This window comes from Xyrauchen texanus, chromosome 31 (assembly GCF_025860055.1).
Source record: "Xyrauchen texanus isolate HMW12.3.18 chromosome 31, RBS_HiC_50CHRs, whole genome shotgun sequence".
Lineage (NCBI taxonomy): Eukaryota > Metazoa > Chordata > Actinopteri > Cypriniformes > Catostomidae > Xyrauchen > Xyrauchen texanus.
In genome coordinates this window covers 26,885,946-26,905,043 of record NC_068306.1, presented here as the reverse complement: position 1 = coordinate 26,905,043, position 19,098 = coordinate 26,885,946, and the positions used below count along the sequence as shown (strand labels likewise).

The following is a 19,098-nucleotide window of genomic DNA, read 5'->3' as shown; positions in this document are numbered from 1 at the left end:
TTTTTTATTTACTATTTTACTATTACTAAATCTTTACTATTTCAAAACGTTTTGATTGTTTAGAACATGAATTTATGCAATTAAAACATCTAGAATTTGTACAATGTTTAATATTCTTTCGTAATATGCTTTTATTCATTTTTGTGCCCCACCCCCCTTAATTATTATTTTTTTTCTTAGAAAATATTTTTCAATAGGTTAATTAGGCTTCTTTATATAATTCCTCTTGTTGACCATTGAGCCATAACATAAGTTTATTATCTGAAAGATTGTGCGATATTGTATTCTCTGTTAAAATTGCAATAATAATAATAAAAAAAATTGACATCTATTGATAGGGGGTTGTAATTGAGTAGTTCAATCCAATCATGTACTTCAAATAACATGGTGTGATTTTATTGGTTTTACAAGCCGTATCCTTGGCTACCTTTGATTACAATACTCACATGACTGAGAAAGCCACTTGGGTGATAGAGACGTTTTAGTAAATGGGAAATACGGGACAAAACAATTTGTTCAGAATTGTGTATTCTATATTGTGTGTATTGTCTACTGTGCATTGTATATAATTATTGTGTTGTGTATGTGTACATTTGATTTGTAAATTGTTTTGTGTAAGTATGTTGTTTACTGTAATTGGTATATGTCTCGTCACTGTCATGACTGCTATGTTGCTCGGAACTGCACACAAGAATTTCACCTACTGTTGCACTTGTGTACATGGTAGTGTGACAATAAAGTGATTTGATTTGATTTTGATTTGAATAAATCGGGACACTAGAAAAAGTGCTTAAATACGGGACTGTCCCGTGAAAAATGAGACATCTGGCTACCCTATGAAGAAACTGTTTAACTGAAACATTCTCTGAACAGCCACTGTTCTTAAAGAGACAGTACCATTTTAACGTTCGTTAAACGATGTAACTACTACATATTTTGCATATAAAAAAACAAGCATGTAACAAAAAGTGATATGTAAACTTGCATATATTTAAAGGGGCAATAATACATCATGAAATAATTTTAACATAATGAAATACTTTAAATGTTGAAGAATTTAACAAACAGACTCCTACAGCATTTACGCTGGATGGTGAAACTCGGCAAAGAGATCAGGCAGTTTTGTCTCATGCTGCCATATCTTTTCTAACTCATCTAAATGATGGGGTGTGTTACGTTCAGAAGTGATCATCTATATACTATTTCCTTCAGACTTTACTCTCCATTGTGAGTTTCAAAGGGCTGAAAGGTGTTCAGCACAAAAAAAGTGGTAATTTGTTCATTTTATTGGAAATTCTGTTTGGAATGACCCTACAGCTTGACTAAAATTATTATTCTACCATCAATAAAGCCCTGTGAAGGTATCACTTAAGCCAAAATCACCTAGGCTACATTACTTTGAGAGAATGTTTAAATGAGCTAGGGCATGGTTCCCACCTGCACATTTTGTATATCTCCCTTTGCTGACACACCCGGTTCAGGTCTTGGAGTTTTCACTAACAAGCCGATGAGTTAAATCAGGTGTGTTTGATTAGGGAGATATCCAAAATGTGCTGTGTTGGAGACCCCCTCCAGAAACAGGGTAGGGACCCACTGAGCTAGGGGTCTGTTTTTGAATGTTTGTGATTTCAAACTTCAGCTGTCAAAACTTACAAGCCCTTCAATCTGCTCTCTTTTGTACTCTCAATACTTTTGTCATCTCTTTAGTACTCTCATCTTCCTTTTCCCAACCACCTAAGGCAGGGGTCAGGAACCTGTGGCTCTTTGTTAAAAATCAAGTGGCTCGCCAGGTCTCTCACCATCACATGATCATTTAAAACTTTCTAGAGATACTTTTCCAACAGAAAGTGTGGGTGCGATTGCAAAGCTTGAAGTCAGTGACACTGTTTTGGTTTCCTTGCTCCCGAATTTTACAGACTACTTCTAGTGAACAAGGTTTTGAAGTTTACATTTTGTGTCAACCGAGTTTCATATTATCCTACCCACAAAAAAGGCAAGTATAAAATTTATTTTCAGAAAAATTAAACAATGAAACAACATGCAATTTAAATTGACAATCAATCTTTATTTAAAGAAGGGTGAAAGAAAGAAAAGGACACGCTACAAACTAGGGAAAGTAGCCAATTGTGGGTGAAACATCACTGCCAACACAGCAAAACTCCAAATGTATAAGTACATTTGTATTTTTGAAACCCTAAATAAACTACAACAACCCCTCAAAATGTCCCTATTCCCCTCCCCCTCCCAGAATTACCCACTATTTACCACACTCCTCATGCGGATTCCATCCAAAGCAACTGATCCAGCCTTCTTGTTCCTTGCTCTGCTCCTTTAATACAAAAAAACTCATCTTACAAAATAAAAGAAGCACCTGGATCCCTTCTGCGCGCATCATTGGCGTTCCACGGAAAATAAAAAAATAATTTGGTTCTAAAGAAGCCAATTAAGACGTCAAGTATCCTTTTCTGTGTTTAACTCCTTTAATTGTGGTTTGGTAGGGGGATGTGGATACAAAGGGGATGGGGATGCAGGGGTTGGGATCCTCTCCTACGGTTCCCGCTCCCGGTAAATTGATCCTGCTCCATGTATCCATCCTTATCCTAATCCTAATCCTGCTCCTGATCCTGAACTGATCCAATGATCCGGCTCCAAGGATCGGGACACAGTGAGCCCCTCCTCCAATCCAAACCTTTGAATACCAGCAAAATCAAAAAGAGGGAGGTAACAAGTTAGAATCACAGCTAAATGAACAGTTACTGTGATCATCTATCATAAGTTTATTATAGGAGCGGTATGTTAATTTTAGATTTTTTTTTCTTATTAATGATAACAATAAAAAGGATACCAGACTACATGATATGCTCCGGAAGAAACTTATAGAAGCACCCAAGCGAATTAAAGTGAGCTTATTTCATTGAAAAAAACAAGCAAAACTAACTTCTTGAAATAAAGACACTTTCCCTTGACAAATAAAGTTTACAAGAGAACTACATATATCAGGTATCTATAGATGAATAAACATGAGGGTTTAACAGTGGCCAAATCCCAGCACAGTCTGAACAACAGGCAATTTAAGGACAAATTCAAAATAACCCAAAAAACAGAACGCTGTTTTAAATGTATGCACAAGCTTTGCAACATCCAGACAGTACACACATGCATGCATGAAAAAAAAAAAAAGGTAAATTAAAGAGGAAGGGGGAGTTGTGAAGGGAGGAAAAATGGCAAAGCAAAACAAACGTGTTAATGAACAAAGAAAATCCAGAGTACTGTAAGTCTTTAGAAAAAAAAAAAAGAACTGCGTTGTTTTATAGGTGACTAAAGCTGCTTGTCGCCATACCATTGCTTCCTTAAATGAAATGACTTCTTCTCCAAAAACGCTTTATCCTATTATGAATGAACTGTGCTTCAAAATCCTTTATTCCAATGCTTTCTTTAATCCTGCTCTTCTGTTGTCTATAGAAAGACATGAAAAGGTAAAAGTAGAACAGTTGCCCAACAAAATAAAATATCCCACCCCAGAAAAACAACTAAATTAAGCATCATTAACAAAAAACTATATCAAATTAAACACACAACAACTTAACAAGCATTTAAACATGTCCCTTGTCTCAAACATAGTATACAAAGGAGTATGAAGATCCAGTTCAAATGTGATTGCAAGACAAACACACACCAAGGTCATGGGATAGGTAGGATACAACAACAAAAAAAGGAATGACAGGGAAGGAAGTGAGAAAAAAAATAGAACATTCACTTAACTGTCATAAGCCAAATGACAACCATAAAATATCTAATGTTTGGATATTGTGAGACAAACCAAAGATGAGATAAAGCAAACCAGGGAAAGTGGAGAGACAAAACATGTCAAGAGAGCAATGAAGTATAACAGTGGGTCCAATTGAGGGCAACACAGGGTGTATGAGTATGGCCAGCCAACTGGCTGTGATATGGATGTTTAGGTGCGGGAACGGGAACGGCTGTGATGGGGCGAGTAACGTGGAGATCCTCGGTTGTGGCGTGGAGAGTAGCTGCGACTGCGGCTGTTACTCCGGCTGCGACTCTTGCTGCGGCTGTGAGAGCGCCCATAACTGGGGCTGCGCGGGCCATCCACCTTTACACGGACATATGCTGTCTCACCCTGAAGAACACATAATGGAACACTTTCTGACTAAGAACTAAGAAATGAGAACATGAAATAATAACATCATAACTGACAGTTCTTCCTGTATGTTGCCTATTGACAAAATCACTTACATTTAAAAGATCCATTCCATGGATCCTCCTAGTCCATGTGGCACCATCATGGATCTCTGACATCAAGCTTACCTTGATATTTCCCAATCCTTAAGCTATGCCCTGTCCTGTCCTTTCCATTGGCGGCCTACGTTGAAGAACTCACACCTACCTCATGTGATCGGAACTTAGTGTTATCCAGCTTTCGAACAGCGTAGGTCATGTCTTCTTTGCGCACAAACTCCACAACGCCAGTGCCATCTCGGAAAACGTCAGCATAACATACATCACCTGCTTCACGCATGTGATCCTTAAGGTCCTGCCAGCTGCCACTAGGAGGAAGTCCTGGGTAAAAAGAGTAAAATACAAATTACTTAAAGGGTCATGAAACCCCCTAATTTATGTTAACAGTTATGTACACATTGCACATAACTGAAAACAATGATAGCACTCATTTTGTTTAACACAAATTTTTTTTCAGTCACTTTGTTTTTGCAGTTAAAACCAGTTAAAGCAACGTAAGCCTGTTGCGATTATTAATAGAGATGCACCGATTGCAATTTTCTTGGCCGATTTTGATTTCCGATTTTTTGCAAGTGTGACCTGCCGATACCGATTTTTTCCGATTTTCTTTCTAATAACTATTACTGACCAAAATATACAAACAAAATCTACCTTTCTTCAATGCTAAATTTTATTTTCATAATAAAATAAATTATTAAACATAAAAATTTCCCCCAAACTGCACTAAGTTACAGGATCTTCTCTCACTTAAACAACTCTCAAAATAAAGTGATCGGTGACTAGAAAGAGGTAGAAATAACAATTAAATGCAAATGAGTTGCTTTATATAACAGATGTCATTTTCCACTTTTTATAAATGAACCTTTTTCATTTTATTACTCGTCTAACAAAACAATTCCAAAGATCTGAAAAACTGAAGTGTCCAATACGCTCAACTTACGTTAGATGTACAAATATCAGTTGTAAAACTGAGCACTGCTTCAGGAACAGCTTGTAACTTCATACCTGTCAACACTCCCGTTTTTCCCGGGAGTCTCCGGTTTTGTTATTTCTCCCCAAAAAACTCCCGTAATTTGTATGGCCCAAACCACGTTATATGAATAATCACATCAATATATTATTTCAAGGTGGTCCAGTTGCCAGATCTTGAATGAAACGCATCCTACTCACACAATCGACACATCATACACATTACAAATCATTTATGACCACAATCTGGCAACCTACAACCCAGTTGCGCTGTTGATATCTGCGCAGGCAGTAGACGCGGGATGTTAAATCAAGCATCACTGGTAGAGGGGAGGAGGAGACGCAGCTGGTGCTCCGGTGAAAAAAACAAAATATACATGTACATTTAACAACAGCTGGATGGAAGAATTGAATTTCATATCCCGAAGCCATATCGTCAATGCCCACGCCTTTTGCAATGTGTGTCGCACTGATTTTAATATCGGACACGGTGGGAAAAATTATGTTAAATCACAACGGCACAATTTGTATGTATTTAGCCTGCCTCTGCCATCCAGCACCCCCTTTCCCTCTCCCAGATTTGTGTACCCAAATGTTGACAGATAACAGACATGCTGCGTGTGTTACATGACACAAGATTAAACAACTCAGGCAACGCAACTTCGGAAAGTACCTTCTACTCTGTATCGAGGAAATGTATCAGATTTCTGATCCCTCTGTCCTCAAGTATGGAGAACAGCTGGTCATCCAGGGCCATGCATTTCATAATTTTCCTTGTAATTGCTTTGGTATTTTCGTTACTCATACCAAGGAAAGATAGGAGAGGCTGCTGACTTGTGACTGGCTCTGAGCTCTGGCTAGCTTTAGCCACTTTCACTTTTTAGCTTCTTTTTTAAAATGGGCATTTTCAGCTGGAGGATGGTGTTTTAAATGTCTAATTAGGTATGTAGATCCGTAAGTTATTGTGGTGGTTCCCCCACGGTTTACTTTGGCCTTACAATTATTACACATTTCGAACTTTACATATTCTTCACTCACACAGTGAAGATCTCCCATGCCAATGACATGTTTACATGCGGCTGTGACGTTATTGCCTGCGCCGCTGGCAACAAAACGGACCGGCTTGGAATCGGTAAGACGTGAGGCTGACCGGCTGGTTACCGGTCCGAGCAAGCGGAAAATCGGCTAATTCCGGTCCCTGGCCGGTCGATCGGTGCATCTCTAATTATTAATTATAATTCATTCCAATCACAATCTAAATTAAGGAATTAAGCAAATACAGAAATGCCATGAATGGTGCATTTGTGTGTAATTTTCTGATGCTTTTGCATTATTAGTCTCAGTCTCAGATTAGTCATTATTAGTCTCATGCCCATGCCCAATCAGCACTTATCTTATTGGCTGGTTTGATAACTTCTGCAAGTAGAAACACTCAAGTTATCAATCTGCCTGGATACAGGTTCCTCGTTGATACAATGACCACTTTTGAGGACAAAAGAACCAGATTTGCCCAAGTTTGCCAGGTTAGAGACATCAAATTTTTGTAGCTATTCAGAGTATTGTCTGAAGCTCTTAAAAACAAGTAAAGCTGATATCGAGAAGAACTGCAGGTTTTACTTTGTTCACTGAGTTATGTCTTTCAAATTCTCTGTCCTGAGGTTTTCTGTGCTGTGCAGAACCTCGACACACATTCTGCTATTTTCCTGTGTTTTCTGAGCAATCACTCGAAGAGCATTACATAAATTATTTCCCAATGTCGGTTTGTTTTATTATAGACGGTTTTATCTGGACGCACGCGCATTGCCAGGGTTACGCGCTGGCCCGAAGTTAACTTCCGGTCTGTGTTTGTTTATCGGTAACAAAGTATGGCGGCGCCTACAAACGCAGTTAAAATTGATGAGTAGACTGAAGTTGGGCTCAGGTTGTTGTGCTGTGGGATGCAACCTGACCTCTGGAACAAATACCTTCTCGAAAATAAAAATGTTTCGGTTTCCTAAAAACGAAGGGAGACGGCGAGCATGGATCACCGTTGTGCGAAGAGAGGCTTGGCAGCCAGGCAAGAATTCAAGGATCTGTAGCACTCACTTCGTTACAGGTAACAAACTCATGATAAGCAACAGATAATAGCTAGCTGACCAGTAACAAGCCTGCAATAGTTATGTATTAACTAAATTGATTACTACACACGTAGCTAACATTGTATACATTAATTTTACAAAGTAACGTTAGCCCAATGTTGTAGTTTATACGCTTTAGTTATGATTTAAACTAGCGTTATGATACCTGATATCTATCAAACATAAGAGCCACAATGTTTTTCCATCAATGCTTTAGAATTAACCTACATTATTTAACTAACAGTCGCCTTTGGCTTGTTCCCTGGGGACATAAATACAATAATGCTGAATAAAGCTCTTCTAATGAAGCTTTAAATGAAGTACTAAATATGGACTTTTACTACATTTTCACTGATATATTTTATCTGTTAAGCAGCTTTAAAACGATGTGCATTGTGAAATAAATTTGACTTTGACCTAATTTCATTGTACTAGTAGGCTACTAATATTTTTTAAATCAATAAGTTGTAATCAATAGCATAGAAATGCACATGAAACCAGAAAAGTTATGGATTATGCCAAGCATGTATGTATGATGCTTAGCAAGGTGCAATACTGTCAACACAAACTGTTTCTGTCTTTATTTTAGGTGCGCCATCAGTGGACCCATTCCATCCAGATTATGTTCCATCAATTTTCGCTCATAAAAACACCATTGATGGTTCACAGAAGTTGGAGCGATACCAGAGGAGACAGAGGAGACCATCTGTGGTTGAGTCTATGGATTCACTTTCCATAGAGGTCACCCATGCTGACCCTGAAGAAGGATGCACTGCTGTGGGTACAGATCTGTCAATGGCAGACATTGACCAGCTACAAAATGAAAATGTTGAATTAAAAAGAAAAATGGCTACAAGATCATATGTTTGGCAGTCCGTCCGATTTTATTTTAAATGATGACAAGCACACTCATTTTTACACTGGTCTACCATCTGCTTCTGTGTTCTTCACCCTCCTCACTTACCTGACAACAACATGTAACGGCATCATCAACCATACTTACCCTTCCCGAGCAGTTTCTTGTGGTCCTGATGAAGCTTCGCCTAGGCTTAACTCATCAAGACCTCAAGCTCTCGGATTTCATCAAAAATGTGTTCTGAAGATGATCAAAGGTCTTACAGGTTTGGAACGAAATGAGGGAGAGAAATTAATTACTTTTTTTATTATTAAATATATTAAAATACCAAACACATGCATTGATATTTGTAGTGTTGCACTTGTATCACAATGTTTCACATGGATTGTAATTATAAAATGAAATGATATATTCAGTAATGAACACCAACAACTATTGAGTAACTGATTTATTGACTGATGAATAAAGTACTGTAGACTATGATTTCCGTTTTTAATGAATTTATGTATTTGATGTAAAAAGTGAAAAAGCTTGCTGCTCAAAAAGGCAGGAACAACCTATGCTTTAAGAAAAATAACTATTTTTCTTGTAAAACTGATTTCAGATCAGCACTATTAAGTTGCTTTTGAGACAATGTTCATGTAGCTGTCACTCAACTGCAGTCTTCCCTCTACAAATGCATCCACAACTTTTGGCAGCATGTGTTTAAAGTGAAAGCTATGTAGCCTTTGCATATATTTGGAGACAAAACCATTTTCATAAGGCACATCAAGTTCCAGGTGCTGTACTGGGGTCCAAATAACAAGACAGGATGTTTTCAGCCCGAGACAGTGAATCCCTAACTGTATCTGCCTGTAGTAACCTCTGGGGCCTTTTGGGTTCACAATGTACTGCCCACCCTCCACTCTGATGTCTTGGTTTGTGGCAGTGAGTGTGATAGGGCATTTTACTTCTAGCAGCTTGTCATCAATGATACCATCAGGGCTTGCTGCCAGCCATGGGTCTCCTGCACACACTACCAACCCTTTGTCCATCACTATGCAGCCCCTCTCCCTAATCTGCTCCTTAGCAAGTCCCTCGCTTTCCTTCCCATACCTTGTGGCCACACTCTCCTGGAACTTTGGGTAGAGGTGTTCAGTGAGAAACTTAGCCGGGTCAGTTGTCTCACGCTGAGGCAACTTGCTGGCTGTGCTTGCTGTTATGCGCATCATGCCAGAGTGGTTCTATGCTCTGTTTTCTAGTGTTTCTCTCTAGTTCCACCACTTGATCTGGGTTCAGTTTAATGAAGGCATCATAAAATGTTGTGCACTTTGGACAGCTCAGAACACTACCATGCTCACTGTGGGGCTGAGCTAAGCTGCTGAACACGTAGAGTTCCTCTCCCTGAGCATCATGCTCTCCCTGACTGCTGGTGAAATCCTGACTACCTGACTCAGAGGCTGTGTCTGTCCCACTGCTATCACACATGACAGAAAAGAGAGCACAGCCTGGCACAACTTCCTAAAATACAGGTGAAACTCAAAAAATTAGAATATTGTGCAAAAGTTATAATTTTGATGATTATGGCTTATAGCTTATGAAAACCCCAAATTCAAAATCTCAGAAAATTAGAATATTACATGAAATCAATAAAAAAAAAAAAAAGGATTTTAAATACAGAAATGTCGGCCCTCTGATAAGTATAATCATGCATATGTATATAGTTATATATACTAAATATATTAATTTCACCTTTTAATTTGAATTACTGAAGTACATTAACTTTTTTTCATGAATTTTTCTAGTTTCACCTGTAAATGGTGAAAAGACCTTACCTACACTGCCATATATATATATATATATATGTAATGAATCTTTTACGTTAGACTAGTTAATTTGTTAGAGATATATGAACTATAACTTACTTTCAGGGCTTTAAAAAGCGTTTTTGGTGACCCATCTGGATTTTGTTTCTGTCTATGGTTTCTACAGATGAACTCAGTTGTTACTGATTCTACCGGAAGTTAAGTTTGGGCCACTAAAGCGCGCATGCGCAGTAACGTTTGTTTATGTTGTTGCCGTTGAAACCGCCTATAGTACCATATATATCTACAATAACCCCACAACTAAACCACACGTAATGGCAAAACTGTCTGCGATTGATCGCTTACATGAAGTGGGTGGTTCTTGGCCAATCCATACTGCTATACGGTCCAGACATTTGCCGTTTTAGTCAAGGTATGGCTACGTCAGACTACTGCATGTTGTGAGCACTTCAAACTCGGAGTGTTTCAATGAATGACACCACTGTAATGTGTTTGTGCCAAACAACTGTGAAAATATAAGCAAGTTACTTTAACTTAACGATCATGCAAAGGCAAATGTTCTTGTTCATTGTGGGTTCATACACGCAGAGTTAATTAATGAGAAATAAGGGCTGATGCATTTAATCGAAGAGCCTTAAAACAATGTGTTAAAGTGAAGAATTTAGGACAATGTTACTACTGAATAACATAACATTATAGATATATATATATATATATATATATATATATATATATATATATATATATATATATATGTATATATATATATAAAAGATGCACAATAACTAGGCTATTTCATATTGTGAAAAGAACTCGTATAAGATGAAATGCCAAGGCAAAAATGCAGCAATATAAAATATATCACGAAGACATCTACGTAAGATTTTTTTTACAGTTTAAGATATTTAATGCAAATAAAATGCATGCCATCACTACTGGTTCAGTATTAATTCCTTTAGTTTCTTAAGTTTTAAATGTTGTTGGGCAAAACAGCTTTATATGCTTCAGTAACACTAGTTGCACTGATTATGGTACTTGCAGAGGCATGTGATCAAAGTTAATTTTATGTAACGGGGCATTTGTTCTGAGAAAATTAGTTTTTTAAATCTTTGTAGGCACAAATGTTCACTCCCGGTGTGAATGGCTCCCTTATAATACATTGTTTCTATTAAAAAAAATCTACATTGCGCAGAGAAATTGCAACGAAAATTCACGTTTGGCTTAAAAGGACCTTAAAGTCCCTGTGAAGTGCCTTGAAGTAATAGATACATTTGGATCAACAGAAGTTGATCCAAGATGGCGGCGCGGTAGCAAGCAGTGGCCACTCCGGATCCAAAATGGTGCTATTGTTGTCACTTAGCCCGACTTTTACAGCACACGGACATCGGAGCAACCGGTGTTCGTGTCTACCATCGCCAGACACTGTTAAAATATAAGATTCATGCAACAACCAAGCTGCATGATGATCTGCAGGACAAAGCTACACAAAACTCAGCTTGCTGCGGAGACCAGGCCTCCAGTCCTCGGCGTCGCCTGATGCCGGTGCCCGGGACGTCGTAAGCGGTGTGCGAGGAAGCGAAAGCGTGGCAAGAGGGCGGGGATCCATGCTAGGCTAAAAACAAACCCTAGCCCATCTATCCTGCTCTTAAATGTTTGCTCCCTGTACAATAAACTGGACTACATCTGACTCCAGCAGACTACAAGGCGTGAGCTTATAGACTGCTGCATCTTTGTTTTCACAGAGACGTGGCTCAGCGACAGACTTCCGGACGCCCCCATTCAGCTAGACGGGCTTGCCTCGTTTCGTGCCGACAGACTGTTTATTGTCGCCGGAGATTTCAACCATGCGAATCTCAAGACAGTGCTCCCTAAATTCCATCAGTATGTGGACTTTGCAATGAGAGGGGCGAACACGCTTGATCTTGTTTACACAAACATCCCAGGCATGTACCGTGCGGAGCCCCGCCCCCACCTCAGACCACATCTCTGTAATGATAATTTCAGCATACAGACCGCTTGTCAGATGCACAAAACCGCTCCAGAAGCAGGTGAAAACCTGGCCAGCAGGAGTCATCTCTGCTCTTCAGGACTGTTTTGAGTGTACTGACTGGCACGTTCAGGGAGGCTGCAACATATGGCGACTCTACCAACTTGGAGGAATACACAGCATCAGTGACCAGCTACATCAGCAAGTGCATTGATGATGTCACCTTCTCCAAGACCATCACCACACGCTCCAACCAGAAGCCGTGGATGACTGCGGAGGTGCGTGCGCTGCTGAGGACCCGAGACTCCGACTTCAGAGCAGGCGACAAGGCTGCCCTAAGAACAGCGAGGGGCAAACTGTCCAGGGCCAGAGGAAAAGCACGCACACGCCCAGAGAATCCACAGTCACTTCCAGGACAGCGTGTGGCAGGGCAACCAGGCCATCTCCAACTACAGGACAACATCAGTTGCCATGTTACAAAGATACCTCCCTTCCAGATGTGCTTAACCACTTCTACGCTAGTTTTGAAGCACAGAACGACATAGTGGCGAGGAAGACCACCCCTCAACCCAACGACCAGGTGCTCTGTCTTACCACGGCTGATGTGAGGAAAACTCTACGTAGATTCAACCCACGGAAGGCTGCTGGACCAGACAACATTCCTGGCAGAGTCCTCGGAGGATGTGCAGACCAGCTGGCTGATGTTCATACCGACATCTTCAACATCTCTCTGAGCAGCGCCGTCATTCCAACGTGCTTCAAGGCCATCACCATCGTCTTGAAAAGAAGTCTTCTGTGTCCTGCCTCAACGACACCCATCATCATGAAGTGCTTCGAGAGGCTCATCATGAGGCACATTAAGACCCAGCTACCCCCTCACTAGACACACTGCAGTTCGCGTATCGTCCAAACCGTTCAACAGACAACGCCATCGCCACCACCCTCCATCTGGCCCTCACCCACCTAGATAAAAAGGACGTTCGAATGCTGTTCATAGACTTCAGCTCAGCATTCAACACAATAATTCCTCAGCACCTGATTGGAAAGCTGAACCTGCTGGGCCTGGACACCTCCCTCTGCAACTGGATCCTGGACTTCCTGACTGGGAGACCTCAGTCAGTCCGGATCGGGAACAGAAAATGTTGGAGGAACGTTGTCTCGTTTCACTGTGTACTGTACTAACTGTATATGGTTGAATGACAAAAAAAAAAACACTTGACTTGACATTTTTATTATGTTTTGAATCACAATACAATTAAACAAAGAACACACTCGTGCTGTACATCCCAAGATACCACTGAAAAATGTCTGCATTAAAAATAAATTAACTTTCATTTTCCTCGCATCCAACTTCCACTTTGCATTCCATTCAGAAGTGATCATCCCAATACATAGTGCATCCGGAAAGTATTCACTGCGCTTCACTTTTTCCACATTTTTTTATGTTACAGCCTTATTCCAAAATTGATTAAATTCATTATTTTCCTCAAAATTCTACAAACAATACCCCATAATGACAACATGAAAGAAGTTTGTTTGAAATCTTTGCAAATTTATAAAAAATATTACATGTACATAAGTATTCACGGCCTTTGCCATGACACTCAAAATTGAGCTCATGTGCATCCAGTTTCCAACTTGAAATTAAATAAGAAGTTTCACAAGCCTGAAGTACAACATTAGGCTACAAAACACTGTCTAAACTGTCTCTGGAACTGTTACGGTTTATTTAATGATGACCGGTGTATCTATTAAATCAAGCAGTGCAGTTACTGACTGGTTGTTCATATGACAATGTACAATAAATATAAACATGTTTTGTTGTAATAAGTGGAATTTTATAATATAATAAATTAAATAATGAAATATGCTATCACATTTTATGTTGATTTAGATTTCTTTATTAACAGACCACCTGCAGTGAAAATCAAGTTTTTAGCCTTGTTTACATGCCCATATGGTGTTTTTTATATGCTAGAAGATGTACCATGAGTAGGGTTACAACAGTATGAGATTTCCACGGTATGATAACGGTCTCAGAAAATATCAGTGTTTCATGGTATACGTTATTATACAATTTCTATTATCAGTGAAAACAGAAGGGTTATTTATTTTTGAGCAAACACTTTATTATAATTGAAACCATTTATTTTATTGAAGTGTGTGTAAAAAAAGTCTCCCTTTTGAAAATAAAATAAATAGAAAAAATAAGCTAACAGTTATAAACTGCTAAAAATGAGTTATAAACATGATAAAAATGATATAACATGTTATATAACTAAAGCATGTTAGCTTACATGTTAAATGAACTAATATGAAAAATAACATCAGCTGTGTGAGCTTTTAAAGTAATGTCCTATGATTATTAATAATTAACATATAATTTAGACGACTCCTGTCTGTACCTTTAACTCAATGCTTCTCAACTGGTTTTGCTTCAGGACAGATTTTACATTAGAAATCAAGTGTCGACATGCCATAGATTAAACATAACATGTATTTAATGTATCTTGGGTTGCATTTCCTTTTATGTTGCATAGTTGTATTCATGGTTTTCCTGTACAAGGACATGCATCAAGTGACATTATTTTTGTTGTTGATGTCAATGTTTGACTTTCAGCACACAACTGAACAACACAGACTGCATGACTATGATAAATGATTACTGCAAGAGTTAGATTAAAATACAGGTTTGAAGGGACTTCAACAGTTCTCAATTGCACAAATAATAAATACATATACATATTTGTCTCTGGCTTGCTTTTGCTCGCATGTCAATGATGCCGAGATCTACTTTTATATTTAATTTAATCAACGAGAAGGTTTACCTGCAAAATTAGTAGCACCAAACATCACAAGCAGCCTCAAGAATGGACACAGAGAATATACCGTATAACACTTATCCTGGAGCAGAATATTGCACTACAGATCGCCAAGTTTGTTCAAAGGAGAAAGCGAGACTTGTATGGTTAACAGATTGTACAAAATAAGTATAACATTAGGTGGAATATTTCCAATTTGTGCAAGTATAAATCTCAAACTGGGGGTGTTGCATCTCTTATCTGGCAACCCTGATCATATTAAACACTTGTGGAGACGCATTAGGTCCCAATGCAAGTTAACTGAAATATCCAATAAAAAAAAAGCTTTTACAATAAATGAGCCACGGGCTACATTAAATCATGTGTAGGGCTTGATCCGGACCGCATGTTGCCCATGTCTGCTTTAGCCGTTTGCGAGATTATCATTAAATCTGATCTGTACAAATCTAAACTGAACTTATTATTTGTTAACAGAGAGCAGAGGGTAGTAAATAAGAAATGTATTTCTCACTTCTAATTCATTCTTAAAAAAAAAAAAAAAAACTTCAACATTTTATAACACAAAACAATACATATTCACAGGGTTTCCACTCTTTTCAAGGCACAATTTTCCAGGACGTTTCCAGATTGTAAGAGCCCAAAATGTATAAATATATTTTTAACAAAAAAAAAAACCTCTAAGCATGATACAAGCTAGGTCTTAATGCAATATAATTGAAATATCCAATAAAATAATGTTTTCAGAATAAATGAGCCACGGGCCGGATTAAAACGCATGGAGGGCCTGCGGGATGTAGTTTGCCAGTATCTGGTCTAGTACATTGGGAGATTAGTTTTGAGGAAGTAAGGAGCACAACAGAGAAGCACTTTTGAATGTCAAAGTTAAGAGTAATAGGGTAGACACGCAGTCATGAAACCAAACAGAGTACAACACACCACACTTCCACTCACCTGACACTATGACCCTGTATTCAGAGCGCCTGGATGGAGGGCCATATCTGCCTCTGGGAGCTCCAACACCACCTCCACCTCTTCCACCTCCCCTGCCACTCCTTGGGAACTCCACTCGAAGACGATAGCCATCATAGTCATAGCCATCTCGTCCATACACAGCATCCTCTGCATCTCTGCAAAGACAGAATACCATCAGTTGACTTATTGTAGACCTCCACGTGACGTAGATACAGGCCGTACTGGGTTTGTTTGGTTTGTATATTTACCTCGGATCCTCGAACTCCACGAATGCAAACGGTGGACCTCCTCTTCGGTTTTTCAGGTCGATATCCCGAATGGCTCCGTATTTGTAAAACACATCCTCCACGTCCTTGGTGCGAATATCGGGGGGTAAATTGCCAACGTAAATCCGACAGTCGTTGTTCCCTGCAGGGCCTCGAATAACACCAGACATATTTAGCGAGAAATTACGCTGATAACGTTGAAAGCTTACGGTGTCCGTCCGGCGATATTACAAACGAATTAGCAGTACTGACTGAAATACATTCACCAACTAATCTAGTGCTTGATTATCCCTCAAGACGAGAAAAGACAAACAACAACATATCTCTAAATATGGCGCCGTCTCCCTCACACAAGCTCGTGAATAGCGACTGCGCGGAGGAGCTACGTCACGCGCAAGAATACGCATCTGAAAGACAGTAGTTCCCTTACGACTTCAGTCCACTTGACATTGCGTTACTAACGCATATGGGGAGTGCCTTCATACACGACCTATTTGAAACCTCTCTACAATAACGCCAATATTGGCTATGGTGTTTGAGCCAGTGTTGCCAACTATTTTCAATGGAAAGTAGCTAAAGCCTGCTCGAAAAGTAGCTAAATGTCGCCAGATGACGTCATGCGTCATTAGCATATTAATGACGTCATCGCGTCGTATTTGCGTTCTGCCTAATTTGTCGGTACTGTAGCCTACTTCAGTTTATAATAACGGTTGTCTCCCCTAAACCGTGCTCATACTGTTTTTATAGAAGTATATAGCCGAATGTCCAGTAAAACGGTTCTCAATTACATATTTTCTGTTAGACAACGGAACGGAACTTAGCTAACGTTACATGTTTATGAGTTTGAAGAAGGTTTATTGTTGTGTTTGGATAAGTAAAATGTATAGAGTCTGTAAATATACGATCTGAAGTCGGAGAGTTCAGAAACCGAACCAGAATGAACTAAAACTCTGATTAGTAGTGAATATAAGCGCATGCCAAGAAAAAACGGTCAAATTAAATGTTTTGAATTAAAACAAAGGAGAAGGCAGCTGCTATGTGATCACTGATTGGTCACTGAGCTGTACATGCGCAGCTCATTCATGTCTATGTCCGCTGGCGTGCAGTCAATGGAATGCGCTGCTCCTCTCAGCCGCTCACTGAACAGAGCAGACGCAGCGGGGAAGTAAGACCTCACGCTTGCAGTACTGGCGATATTTGGAATTTGGAAAGTTGTTAAGGTTTGTCCAAAAAGTTGCTACATTTGTCGCTAGTCGCTTTTTGGAAAAAATGTCGCTAAAGGGGTCTGAAAAGTCGCTAAAAATAGCGACAAAGTCGCTAAGTTGGCAACAATGGTTTGAGCCAGCCTGTTTTGGCGCGAAACTGACCGCTCGTTTCGGCGCGAACTGACCGCTATAAAACAGGTGAACAGACACCATTTCCTCAGAATTTCTTCCTTCAAGACAGCGATTAACTCTTGTCTCGAAGCCCTCTACCTTCGGCGTCGATTCACAATAGTCAGCGGACGGAATCTTCACGGCAGCGAGAAGACTCTCCGCTCCCCTGCAGTGCTCCGGCGAACATCACTCCGCCTCGCCGCTTGACGCTTCGCTGGTGAATGGACCTTAGCATCCTGATTCTCCACAGCGTGTCGGCAGGTGTAGAGTATCCTTTTAAAGCAAAATTGTACTTGTGTGTATAAATGTAAGTTATATAAGTTATATAAATATAAATCTATATTTATATTTATATATCTAGAAGAGCCACTTACGTGTTCACGTCTTTTTCAAGATGTTGTTCCGTAAGTGTTCCTTGTGCGAGAGACACATCCCGCCATTAGACAAGCATGAGAGCTGCGTTTTCTGTCTGGGCCACGCCCACGCAGAGTCAGCTCTCATGGAGACAGACTGTCCTCACTGTGAGGACATGAGTCTCAAGTCGCTTCGCTCACGAATCGCCCTCGTTCTGAGGGACGATTCAGCCTCTCGCGCCCTCCCACCAGCCTCTTCTGTGATTCCCGACGGTTCACACGAGGAGGCACGGCGAGGCCAAGCAGGACAAACTTGAGGTGGATTTCGTGCCGGCACACGCCCCACGAGTCCCTCAATCTCCACGAAGCGCATATATCCCCATGCGCTATACGTGCGAGACGAGCTCCGGCCCTCTGATGAGCGTGCAGCCTTGTCTCGTTTGGTGGATCTGACGCTGGGTATGATGACGATGTCATGTCTCTCGCCACATCGGGCAAATGGTCAGTGGATAATGCTGCTGCCCCTCCCCCAGCGAGGGCGAGGAACGTGCACGCGCCACTGACGGAGATGCTCCGCGTCCTTACAAGTGCAGTCGAAGAGCTTCACCCTGACTGGTCTCCCCCAGAGGAACCGTCTCGCCTCGATGAATGGTTCCAGCAGTGCGGGCGCCGTTAAACGGCAGCATCCCGCACATTTCTTCCCCCGAAGTTCATAATGAAAACTATTCAAGTCCTGGCGCGCGACCTTATATGGCGCGCTCGCGCAGTGACGCCATCCTCTTTAATGTGGATAATTTCTTTGGGAAAGAAAATGTTATATGCCCAATTACCCCCTGTGGAGGAGGCGGTAGCGGCACACCTCTGCCCAGCGAGTACATCCTTCCAAACCGTGTGGACAAACGTCCGCACTGGCGGGAAAAGCTTACTCAGCAGCAGAACAAGCTGGATCAGCACTCCACACAATGGCGGCGCTCCAGGGCAGAAATGAGTGATAAAGAAAAAGCCACTCTTTTAGATGCTCTTGTGTCTCCAGCCGGCCTTTTTGGCGGCTCTATGAATAAGTTTGCTGAGCATTATGTCGCGATTCAGCAGCAGTCACAGGCTATGAGACACTTTATGCCCACATGGAGTATATCACAGCCGGTTCGCCCTCGCTCTGTTTCGAGTCAGCGCGCGACTAAAAGCCTCACAGGCACCTGCGTATCATTACGCGCAGCAAAGCACTTCTGACAGGCAAAAGCATTTGAAGCGGAAAGCAGAGCCCGCGATTCCCTCCGGGTCTGCTCCAAAAAAGGCTCGATTGGAGAGACACAAA

General features: G+C 40.5%; 1 protein-coding gene across 2 annotated transcripts; it reads right to left on the bottom strand.

Annotated features, from left to right (window-relative positions):
* Positions 1-1,993: 1,993 nt before the first annotated feature.
* On the bottom strand, positions 1,994-16,434 carry LOC127625368 (serine/arginine-rich splicing factor 1B). Of its 2 annotated transcripts, XR_007968280.1 has the most exons (5): positions 16,037-16,434; positions 15,768-15,943; positions 4,409-4,581; positions 3,341-4,141; positions 1,994-2,689 (listed from the first exon to the last, which is right to left on the bottom strand). XR_007968280.1 is itself a non-coding variant. In XM_052100629.1 (4 exons), exons 1-4 carry the CDS (start codon positions 16,222-16,224, stop codon positions 3,959-3,961), a joined length of 720 nt encoding a protein of 239 aa, XP_051956589.1. In that variant the 5' UTR covers positions 16,225-16,434; the 3' UTR covers positions 1,994-3,958. The 2 variants fall into 2 exon arrangements, 1 of the variants encoding a protein (XP_051956589.1); XM_052100629.1 differs by having other exon boundaries at positions 1,994-4,141.
* Between the last annotated feature and the right edge of the window lie 2,664 nt (positions 16,435-19,098).